Genomic DNA, 12,187 nt, shown 5'->3' with positions numbered 1-12,187 from the left:
ATTTCTGAACATTTATTTTCACATTATGACCTGAATGTGGTGAAGACAGTCAACCAGATTTCTGAAGGATTTCTCAAATAATCCTTGGACGGAAGAATTCAAATTCACACAGTTGTTTGATTCGGGGAATAAAATGTACCAAAGGATGCCATCTTTCATTGTGTTATTTGTGGCATGGTGCAGTTTAACATTAACAAGTGCTGATGTCTACTGCTTCTTCCTTCTTCTCCTCCTCCTCTTCTCCTCTTCATCATGCTTTTGGGAGGCTGAGAGGAAATGCGGCGATGACAGGATTTTAAAGAAGCTCTTACTCTTAACACCCAACAGGCTATCCGGTCAAACCAAGCACTCCCTCTTTCTCTCATCTTACTCCCTCTATCTCACACACACACACATCCACACACATACACCCACCCACACCCCCACCCGTTCTCTGTACTAGAATTAGCCACTGGCTGCATTCCAGTCAGATCCGCTCAATATTCCACCCTTCCAAAAAAACCACCCTCTCTCTTCTCATTGCTCTCTGGAGGCCACACATTGCCACAGTCATAGTTGTGTCACAGCAATCAATCACCCATCAATGTGAAACAGCTACACCGATGCAGAGAAAACACAACACAACCTCACTGTCATTTCCTCCAAAATCATCTGTCCTTTGGAATCTCCATCCTGCTGCCTGACCTCCATCCTGTGGTATGTCTGTCTTTCACTCTTTCCCACCCTATCACCATATCCATTGCTCCCTCGTGGTTGCAAAATTCACACCCATTATCACCTCACTGTGATTCACTCACTTTATTCATTACCGAGCTGGTGACCTTCTCAGCCATGTGTTTTCCCATTTCACATATGTCGAGAATAAATACTTGAACATTCAGACAATGACTTGGACACGGAGATGGGATGTTATGGCTGTGAATTGAAATGAGTTTCTAAGACAAGTTTGCAAATGAGCAGGGTTATTCTCACAGAATAGAAACGTTCTTCTTTTTTGTGATAAAAATACATAGTTTGACATTTCTCTCGGCCTGTGAGCACAGAAACCCCACCCATCATCAAAATCTTTGTTTGCAAGAAGCAACCAATCAGGAAAAAGCTGGCTTAAAGGGAGGGCTGTCTAAAAGAGAGAGGATACTAGGTAGGGGGTTGCACAAATACCCAGTCATGCAAAGCTACGCTAGTAGATTTGGTGGATAAAATGTGGAGCTGGAAATTACCAAAATGAGTCTAATAAAATTTGGTTGCACCGCTACTTTGGTTCTGTTGGAGTTGCATGCTAGCCCTATAGTCTGCTAAAATCAGAACCAGTTTATTGTATGAATATGTAGGTGTAGCCAGTAGAAGGTTAGCGTAGCTTCACATAGAGAATACTACCCAGAAAAGCAGCTTTGTTAACTGGCTGCTAGCTTTAGCCACTTTAAAGACATTTATCTCTCATTTAGACTTAATTTCAAATGAGAGATAATTTCCTTAATTTCTTAATTTCAAAAATATTTTCACTTAACTCTTTAGTCTATGCCCAGTATCATTCATCTATTGCATATAACTTCATTCAATGTTTTGCTTTTCTCAGTTCCTACCTAGAGTTGGTCATGTCGGTCTGCCCTCCTTGACTCTTCTCCAGCCCAAGTTTGGTGAAAATCCCTACCAGCACCATGATGGCCACCACTCCACAGATAATATACACAATCATGTGGGTCCGATCCCGGTCCGGTTCCTCCTGGGCTTCTGTGACAGGTGCCACCGGTCGTCCCGTGTTTGCCCACACAGGTGTGTCATAATTTGAACAGGATGTCTGATCCAAACTGTGGATTTTGAACTGGCAGCAGAAGCGGTAGAAGCAGGAACCGCAACAGAACAGGTAGATACCTGCGTTACAGTTAAAAGGTGGGTCCCACTGGCCCATCACATCATAGTAACCCCAACAGCGGTTATCCCCAGTCGGACCTGCTTGCTCCTCTGTGTCTGGTGTCGGGGTTACTAGCGCTGCTTCTGGTGACGTAGATGGTTCTGTTGTCTGGTTGTTGGAAGAGAACTGCGCCAAAGCCTGACCCGACGGTTGAAAGTTCAGACCACCCAGAGAGATCAAACCCAGGAGGACGGCTAAAGATAAGTTCACCAAGAGTGGATGAATGATGGCAGCCATCTTGGTCTTACTCCAGTATCTTGTGATTTAGTCCTGATGTGTAAGAGTTAATGACAGTTCCAACTGAAAGCACCTAGGTGTTAGAAATAAAAGAAATAGGAAGTTAAATATCCTCCTTACCCAGAGCTTTTAGTTATAGCAAATAAATGAATCTTTTTGCTGTGTAAGCAGTGCAACTTAATGAGATACAGTATCAGTGAAACAGGAAACTGAAGAGGAGAGACCAAGAGTTTTTGTCCCATAGTGATAATCTGAAGAAACATTAAAAAAAAGCATTCATTAACTAGTTATTCAATTTCCGATTTACAGAAAACTAAACTGTCACCGTGGGAGCAGAACAAGTGAGGAAAAGGAATCTCCCATTTTAACATGCTCCTAGCTAAGATAAATGTGGGCCCTTGTGAGTGGAAACTCACATGCAGAGCCACACGATATTCCTCGGCAGTTAAATGCGTGTAGGTGTGTGTGTGTCAAGGCGCATTCTAAAATTTCTGTCACCTTTTACAAAGCCATATGTCATCGGCAGACAGCAGAGGCGGTTGTAGACAAATCCAAAGCTGGTGGCTTGGAGGGAATCCAGTTTAGGAGGCCGCGTTACCTACAAATGAACTCGCCTCTGGCATTTCTGACAGTAAGCTCCCCCGCAGAGTGAATGAATAATCCGCAAAAAGTGAGAAGTCTGGGGTGCTGATGGCGCTAGCTGGAAAGGCAGATATCTCTGAAACTTGCAGACAGTCATGGGTTCCCACGTGGAAAACTTTTCACTCCAAAGATGGACTCATATTCCGATGTGGGATAAAAACTCAGCAATGGAGCCAAATCAGTTTTGATATCTTTAAAAAAAGAGAAAAGGGATTAAAAAAACTCTGATGAATAGTTTTTCACTTAGGTTGTTTTTGTCATCCACTACTCCGTCTTGAGATTTAACTTGCATCCATCATCCTCTTACTCTCACTGTCGGCGCTCACAGAAAGCCTTTTTATTTTTGTAGTGGGCATCTTTTTGCTGTCACCTGAGTCCACTTTGGTGGGTGTTTACTTCCTCTCCTAGAAGCGCAGCTCCAGTCTTTCATCCACTGAAGTTTTTGTAATGTTAAATATTCAGCTTTTATGACTAAAGACAGTATTGGATAGTTCCTTTCTATTTCCAGTCAGAGCCAACAGGTAACAACAGCTGTTCTGTTTTTTTGGGAAATTACTCCAGGCTCTCGTCAAGCCAAAATCCTGTGGTGATTACAGTCCAAAAGCGTCCCTCTTGCACCTGAGGCGTGTTTTCACTCACACTCGCGTACACGTAATCTCACATTCACTTTGTGAACACATACAGCTCCAATCCCCCTGGTGATAGCACACTGTCAGTGTCAGTCTCTTTTAAGCGACCCACAAGAGTCCAGTGGTTTTTCGTGCTCTGCGGGCACCGGGCTCCTGTTGCTGCTGCTCTGTGTGTGCTCCACTGAAACCCCTCCTCTCCACGGATCCCAGGGTCTCTAACAGACCCAGGACACCAGCTGGGTACTCTGTCTATCAGCCCGCTCAGTCCTGCCCTTCAAGTGCTTAGGCGAGGAGAGATGAGAGAAAGGGGGGGGTGGGGGGGGTGGAGAAAGGGAGGGCTGATGTTGTGATCTTAATGTCTTGGTGCTGCTGCAGCCGAGACTCTGGAGAAGCCGTGAGAAAGATAAACCTGTCGGAAATACTTGACCAGGAGTGGAGTGGCTTTTCCTTTAATGGCTGTGTCTGCTCCTGTGTTTGACTCAGTCTTTTCTTTTCTTTCTTTATGCTCTGATCTCCCTCTATTCTCTCTATTTTATAATTTTTCCTCTTTCTGTCTCTTCCACAACTTACCTTACTGTTTCCCCACAGCCTCTAAGTAGGGCTGTTTGTTGTTGCTGAGGAAATATCACTGTGAGGTCAGAGAGCCCGTGGACTGCCCTTTGCACTTTCAGCCAGCGCACTTGCACGAGCCTTGCTGGAATAAATATTCCCGCAGCCCAGCTGGATAACAAAGACAAGTGGAGATGCGACAGCCAAACAGCAGAGTGGCACTGAGGGCAGATCAAAAAATATCCTGTTTTCAAAAGAAGCCCCCTTTTGGAAATATAGAGCTGCGTGCAGCAGAAGAGCTTCGCTCTTGCTGGTTCAACTATTCAAGTTTTTCAATTTATCCGTTAGCATCAATGTATATATATATTTTTTAAATTTGTCTTTTTCCCCCACTGAGAACAAAAAAAAAGACTGAATTACAAAAAAGCTCAAAGCATTAATATGCAACAGTTTTTAAGCAAATGTTGCACATTATCCCCCAATTTTTCATGCATTTTGCTGTCAATTAAGTCCTTTGTCCGGCTGCAGCTTCTTTGAAAACAGGCATAATTTGATATATATGTATAGGAATTTTATATATATATCATATGTATGTGTTTTCACTGGTGATCTGCTTGTGGGATGCTCCAAACAGAAGTGAAGAGCAAAGGAGACGCTATAAATGCTCTTTTTATTCCATGTTTCCTCGTTGTTGTTGTTCTTGTTGCTGCTGCTTCCTCATCAGCGTGTATTCCATCATTTCCCCGTCGCCTCACTCTGCTTGCAGCGCGTGTATCCTGTCCACTGGTGATGCTCGCAATGCTGCTGCTGCTGCTGCTCTGGCAGGACCGGATGACAATATCCCGCGCACTCTCTCTCTCTCTCCCGCTCTCTCTCACTCCTCCCTCTCCCAAGTCACTCCTCCCTCTATTGCTCACTCCTCCCCTCCTTCTCAGCATCTTTCTCTCTCTCTCTCATACACACACACACATCCATGCTCACTCATATCTTTTGTGCGCAAATGAACACAGCTCCCGCTTGCTGACTCTCCCTTTCACTCTCCTCCTCCCTCCCTCATTATGTGTCACTGACACTCTCTCCCTCTCTCTTTTTCCCTCCTCCTGGTTTTTCCTGTGTTTTTGTCCCAGCCTCGTCAACACTCACTCTTTGTCCCTTTTGTTTCAGGTTACCTCTATTTCTGTCCTTTTTCATCTCCGTTTGCCTTTTGTCTTTCTAACCTTTTCAGTTTCTTATATCTACGTCCGGTGCCCCGTGCCTGGGTTTTCTCGTTCTTCCATTGTTCCTAAGCTTTATCCACTCTCTTTGCACATTTTTCCATGGTTCTCCCTCCTCTGCGCTGTTTTCCTTTTTCCAAAATGCTTCAGTTCAACATATAAGAAGAATTGATGCTGACTGATCAGCAGGTTGTAATGTGCAGGAATGCTGGTGTGTTCATGTGCAATGTGTGTGTGTGGGAGTGTTTGTGCCTCAGCGTAATTACTGCGCTAATACGTCTGCACAGTTCGTCTTTGTGTGAGCATGTCTGGACCATGTGTGGCACTGCAGTCTATTAGGGCTGATTTAGGGAAAGAGCGAGCGGTGGTTAAAGTGAGAAAGAGAAGTAAGGAAGAAAGGAAAGAAGGAAGAGGAAACAAGACTTAGATAAACAGAGAGGAAGGGGAAGGAGGAGGCAGGAAGGGAGAGAAAAGAGGGGAGGAGAGAAGAGGACAGCGGCTGCCAAAGAAAGAGGGTGGCTTGACAGAAAGGAGCAGGGGGAGGGAAAGAGAAGAGGAATTATCATAGGGAAGGGAGGGGGATTAAGAAACATGGAGAAAGCTAGTGGAATAGGAACTGACAGAGGGATAGTAGGAGTGAAGGAGGGAGGGAGAGATATACATAGGAAGGGAGCAGACAGGTAGGAGGAAAACCATCTCAAGGGAAGGTGACATTGGGCGTGGAGAGAAAGAAACAGGAAAGGCAGGAGAGGAACAGGGACGGACAGCGTCCAAGAAAGTTCCCAGGATGAACCGAAGAGAGAGATGGCGAAGCGGACGATTATGAATTTTGAATACTTACAGATTTAATGCGGAATGTGAGCCAGATTTTTAAAAGAAGTAGTGCCTTTGGGTCTGGCCATGAAGGGGCCAAGCATCATCATTTTTGCATAAAAGCTTTAAAGCTTTCCTATAATTTCCTTCTCACCCCCTCTCTGTTTTATCTTTCTTTATCTTCTTATCATCCATTTTCTTTTCCCCTCTCTCACACATTCACTACAGACTCTTGTGTTTGAGTCACGCTATCTTTTGTGTTTTTTTCTTTTTCTTCTTGCCCCTGCAAGCCCAAGGCTCATCTTCTCTTGCTGTGTGTACTCTGTCCAACCCTCTCGGCCTAAATTCGCTTAAAATCTCTGGCAAAGCGCGTCAGGAGTTATGTCAAAGAAACACACATGTGCACACTTCAAAGGTACACGAAAACATTCATGCCGACACGCACGCTCCGGTGACTTCACACCACCGCTATGTGGCACAAATCAGCTAATCCTCCTCCTCCGTCCTCCTGTCTGGCAGTAAAGTGTCCTCAGCATATTTTCTCTCATTTAAAGAAGGTCATTAATTAAAAGGAAAGAAAAAAATTCAAAGTCAATGTGATTGAAAGCTTGGTCTGCTTTCAGATAGGCAAGATGCTGCTTTTCGGTGCTCAGAAAGGCAGTGAGACATGGGTGCACAGCGTGTTGGCTGAAGAGCAGGATGGGAGGCAAAGAGGGATGAAAATGGATGAAGAGGTACAAAGATGGCCCCAGGGGAACGATGGAGGGCAGAGAACAGATTGAATGGGAGATCTTAAATCACTTCACTATCTCTCTCCTTCTCTGCATGGCTATGGTCTGATAGCACGCAGACTCACATTTCTGCATTGCATAGTTTTGCTCTTTGGTGATGTTACCCAGGATGCATACACATGTATTATTTTCTCCCTTAACAATGACAACCTTACAGTAACATTTCAGGACCTTTGTGTCAGATACTGAGAATACCAGGGCACACATTTGCTACAGGACAAGATCTGTTTTTCAGAATTAACTGCTCTACAAAAGACATGTGATTTACAGAAAGTTACATGGCTCAAAAGTCAACAGCATGAATGTGTTGATTAAACAAATTGAACACATCTCTGCAGGACTGACATGCAACAGTTTGGGTGAGTCTGCTCAGGTAACCTTGGGTTCAACTAAAGTAAATTTTACTCTCAGATGGTGAACATGTCAATTTTTTGTAACCGCATGGACTTGTGGGTTTTATTGTCAACCACCATACAGCTGTGTCCTTAAGATAGTTCACAAGTTAAGTGGACAGACCATCAGTTCAGGTCTGTGAACTAAAAATCTCCTTAGCATTAATTAGATATAGCAGTGTATGTATAATAAGTTCACCGTGCTGATTAAAAAAGTTCCATTTTTTTAATGTAGCATGATGTTTTATTCTGTGAAAGCAGCACAGTGAATTAGTCAAATAACAGCACTTTTCATTTAATCACTTAACCTTATTCATTCATGCAGACTCACTCATTGCTCACTGGTTGAAGCCTCACTTTCCCTTCCAACCAACAGCTCTTTTTGTTTGCACCGTTTCACAGCTAACAGTGATCAGAGCAGTTTATGTAAACATGGAAATCAGCTTTTGATTGGAGACAGTTAGCTTAATGCAAACCTGTCAGACTTTAGGAAAGTTTGCAGCCTGATTGTTTCCAATCATACAAATAAGCTACTTAGTTCAGTTACACTAGAGTAGAAACAGGATGGCAACTTCCTTGTGATTAGGGGAAACAAAGGTTGCCCAGTGATTGTGCCGCGCACACATCAGCAACAACACAAGACCTTCATTCTTGTTTTAACCCGGCGAGGCGTGATTGGGGATGCCGCTCAGGTGCGTCCGCCTCCCCCGCAGCCGCGCCGCAGACCACGCCCCGCCACATTTACTAGTACCTTACTAAGGCTTAAAAGTGTGACAGTATTATAAAGTGCTACTAAAAAGAATGCAGTGTCTTCAGTCATGAAGACGCTGCTGTCACCTTTACTTTGTGCTATATATTTCATTTAAGGAATCTTTGTAAAATAATCTTTGCAGACAAATAATATAAAGTCTTTCATTCATTTCATTGTGTCTGCATGATGGATGTGATAGAAAGTGGAAGCAAAATAATCAACAGCTGTCGGTGCGTCTTTGTGAGCTGGATGAATATGCTGACGTGCTGTACAGGCTCGCTTTCATGGGCGTCCGAGTCGATGTCACTGCAGCACACATGCAGCACTCTTTGCAGATGATTTCTTCTTAGTGAACATCACTTGTGCTAAATCCAAAGTATTTGCAGACAACAGATGACGATCTGCTTCAAGGGACAAGCGCTTCACCTTCTGTTGTGCCAGGCGTTTGATTTTTGTTGCGTGTCTGCCTTTTTGCACAGTGTTACTTATCCAGAAAATTCCTGGAAACTTCAAGCTTCAAGCTGCACAGTGTAGAGAAGAGCTGTGCACATGCAGGCACGTGGTCAGGCCCCGGTGTAGGAAGCGCTCGATTTGCTTTTACTTTGGGTTTAATCAGCGGAGCACACATTTTCATTATTGCTCCAGAATGCTCATTTGTTTGTCGGTTTGTTTGTTGGTAGTCAATAAAATTAGACATGAGTGCAGTCAACAATGAAAGTCACATATTTTTGAAAGAATTCATAACATCTGGTTCAAAGTTTTTTTTGTTACTGGTTTGCATTGTATAAACAGGAGCTGCTGCTATAGTGAAATGAACCTAAGTCCATCAGAAGGATCATTTTCAAAGACACAGAAATGTCTTCTCTTCTCACTTTTCTCTTTGCCTCTACCTTTTCATCCTCTTCGCTTCTCACTTTTCCCCTCTTTTTCTCCCTTAGGTTTCTCATCTTTCACTTCTGTCCTTTACTTTCTCTTCCTTCCCTTTTCTTCACCCATTGCAAAATTTCATTCCAAATTTAAGGAGGATAGAAGCGTTTCCTCAAAGCTAACCTCGGTTTTCATCTCTGTCACCTGCCATCTCCGCTGCCACTTCAAACCACATCTCCTCTTTACTTTTACTTTGTCCTTTCCTGAGTCTGTCTCCATCTCTCACCTCACTTTCTTTCTTATCCTCTCATCAAACTGTCTCCCGTGTCTCTCAGATTCCAGTGCATGTGCAGCACCACGCCACTCCTGTCACTTCCACTCTGTTTTTCCTTGTAATGTAGCATTCTTTCGGCACCATGTCACTCCTCTTTTGCTTGCTATAGCTAGGCATCCTTCCTTTAGTCTCTGACTGTCACTGACTGTCACTCCCAAAGGATTATTTCAGGGCAGAGAAAATGGATTGAGATACATGACAGCAAGTCAGGCCAGGCCATGAGAGGATGTACGGAAAAACAGATACTCCAAGTTACACAAATCCAAACCACCATAAGCAGTTATTCGGCCTGAGCTAACAAACTCAGTTTACTTCTGTTTACTATTACAGCTAGTTTTCTACTAGTTTTTTTTTTTTAACAGTTTTTAATATCAAAAATAAAAAATGAGAGTAAAAAGTTTGAGACTGTCTCACTGGAGGTTTAAATGTCTTCCTGTGCTCTCATCAGTGCAGTTCTCTTTAAAAAAAAAGTTTTATTTGCTGTATGCATCTCAGATCCCTCTGGGGGTTGCATCAGGAAGGGAATCCAGTGTAAAAATCTGCCAAATCAAATATACGGAATTACCCGCTGTGATGACTCCTCGTGAATAAGAGAGCAGCCGAAAGTATTTTTTTTTCTTTTTTTTTTTAGTTGAAGAATCCCCCATGTGGTCCAGCTGAGTCTAATTCCCAGCTGTGGCCCTTCTCGTACTGTGATCACTGTTTGTGTGGAGGCCTCTGAGCTTCTGCTCTTCAGTACAAAAGAAAATACACAGAGAGCTCGCCCTGTCTGTCTGCGCTGTAAGGAGAGCCCTGTGCTAAACTCACAGTAACAATGTGGGTCAGTTTCAGTTTCTCTCTCTCACACACGCACACACACACACACACACACACACACACACACACACACACACACGCACAGAGTATATGCTGTATTTGATGCTTTTTTTTTTTTTTCGAGAAATGCAAAACATTTTGAACCAGCACAGAGAAGTATACACTCTGACCCAATTTCATGTATGCATTAAGTCTTATCTTCTTCCATATATTTACCTTTTGACGCAGCTCAGTTCTTGTTAGATTTGCAGATTAACATCATCCTGTCAGGCCTCCAGGAAAACCACATTCATCCCTCAGGCCAACAAGGTTTTAGTTAACAGCACATTTTAGAAGTGGCAATAAACAGATGCCTCATCTATTAAACTGGAAGTTTTGCATAAACATCATCCTACAACTATGAAAGCATTGTCCAGCAATGTGCTAACTACAGAGGTATTAACACTGACTGCCTGACTGCTTTCAGTCAGACTGTGATACAGAGATAAATTCCCAGCCCTCTTCCCCTGTAGTGAAAATGGCTAAATTAAAAAATATTTTAACGTCCTAACAAGATTTCTTACTTTTACAGTGTTTTCACACCTGTGGTGTTTAATCCCTTTCATTCAAACTCTAATTCATTAACAGACCAAAACAGCTGCATCAAGACCTCTGAACCTAAAAGTCAGTGGATGTACAATGAACAAGGCAAAAGATATTACTGGCAAATATGGAGACAACAACAAGCTCAAATAAAACATGAATGCTTGGCTGTAATGCAGTTAACTAGAAGCGTGGAGTTATGAGAGCTATGGTGAACTCCATAATAAAAGATCACTTTCTGACTATTTGTGGTGGCATTAACTAAATTTGGCTGTTATAGCAGATAATCAATGATCCGGTGTCCTGCTAATAACTGAACACCACTCTACATTCACTCAAACCGGATGCAATAAACAAGCTTAACTCTTGACTGAGCAGCAGCAACTTGAAATTTGCTTGTTTCTGCAATAACTACAAAAGTACTGATTGAAGGCATAAATATTGAGCTTGCACTGGCCCTTCACAGCAAGAATGCCTCGTGAGTTGGACTCTTCCAGTTGATAATGGATGAATGGACGGCTGCTCGGTGATCAATAATGAACGAACTGAGAACTCCTAATCATCCAACACGAGCACCAAGGGTCGAGAGCTAGTTGTAAAGTCAGCCAGTACAGAGAGGATTATCCTGCTGTGTCGCTACAGGAGGTCTAGGTCATTATTAGCTGTCTGCCTCTGTTTCTTCCTAATGCAGTCTGAATCCCCCGGACAGCCATCCACAGTGTGTGTGTGTGTGTGTGTGTGTGTGTGTGTGTGTGTGTGTGTGTTGTGTATGTGTCAACGGGGACAAACACAGTAACTCAATCACCCAGTCAGAGTTGTGATCTGTCTTCACTTGTGCCTCAGAAAGGGGTTAGAGTAAAGAGGGGTGTTGAAAGAATGTGTGTGTGTGTGTGTGTGTGTGTGTGTGTGTGTGTGTGTGTGTGTGAAAAAGATAATAAGGTCACCTACAGTTGAACAAAGACGTTAAGGAAACTAATAAGGCAGAAGAGGCTGAAATAAAGAAGAGCTGGTGCACAAATGTCAGATGAGACCACCAACAGACTTTAAATAGTTTATTAAACTTCCATCCAGCTTTTTACTTTTATCAAGTTCAGCGTTTTTAGACTCACTTTGAGTGAAATTGATTTCCACCTATGTGTTAATGTTTTAATGTGCCAGACTTCAAGATGATTTAGTCTCTTATTTTGTGCATGTTGTCATTTTATGTGTCTTTGATTTCATTATGCATCTCATAAAAGTCCTCCAGGGTTTGTGTGTGTGCTGACTACGTCCACCCATGTCATTTTGCATTTCTTTGTCTTCATGTCTTCATAACGCCCTTGCATTTATTTTGAATCGTTTTCATTTTGGATGGAGCTGTAGCGAAGGAGAGGCTAATGTCGACGCTCCCCGACTTGCTCTCCCTGCTCCTCGGCTCTCTGTTTCTGTTAAACTTTTGTGACACAAAGCGGATTTGTGAAATCCACTAGACTTTCATTGCAGCTTAGTGATGTGTGCACGCACACGCACATGGCTGGAGGTGTGAAGTCATTAAATTAGCATGTTTGATAAGCTATGGAGTGTCAGGACTGTAAGTCACCTGCATTAGCACATGTGAAAAAAAAATCTCTAACGAATTTTAAAGGATCTGCGCAGCCACTCGTTTGATTTTAGAGAAA

General features: G+C 43.0%; 1 protein-coding gene across 1 annotated transcript in view; it reads right to left on the bottom strand.

The window, feature by feature from the left end:
• The window catches only part of LOC100707122 (protein shisa-8), a 115,250-nt gene extending 110,406 nt beyond the window's left edge, over positions 1-4,844 (bottom strand). The window contains exons 1-2 of the mRNA XM_005459451.3: positions 2,648-4,844; positions 1,584-2,222 (exon numbers count right to left, since the gene is read on the bottom strand). Of these exons, the coding sequence (XP_005459508.2) occupies positions 1,584-2,149 (566 nt within the window). The 5' untranslated portion in view covers positions 2,150-2,222; positions 2,648-4,844. The remainder of the gene's footprint in view (positions 1-1,583; positions 2,223-2,647) is intronic.
• Between the last annotated feature and the right edge of the window lie 7,343 nt (positions 4,845-12,187).

Source organism: Oreochromis niloticus, linkage group LG4 (assembly GCF_001858045.2).
Source record: "Oreochromis niloticus isolate F11D_XX linkage group LG4, O_niloticus_UMD_NMBU, whole genome shotgun sequence".
NCBI lineage: Eukaryota > Metazoa > Chordata > Actinopteri > Cichliformes > Cichlidae > Oreochromis > Oreochromis niloticus.
This window is presented reverse-complemented; position numbering and strand designations above follow the sequence as displayed.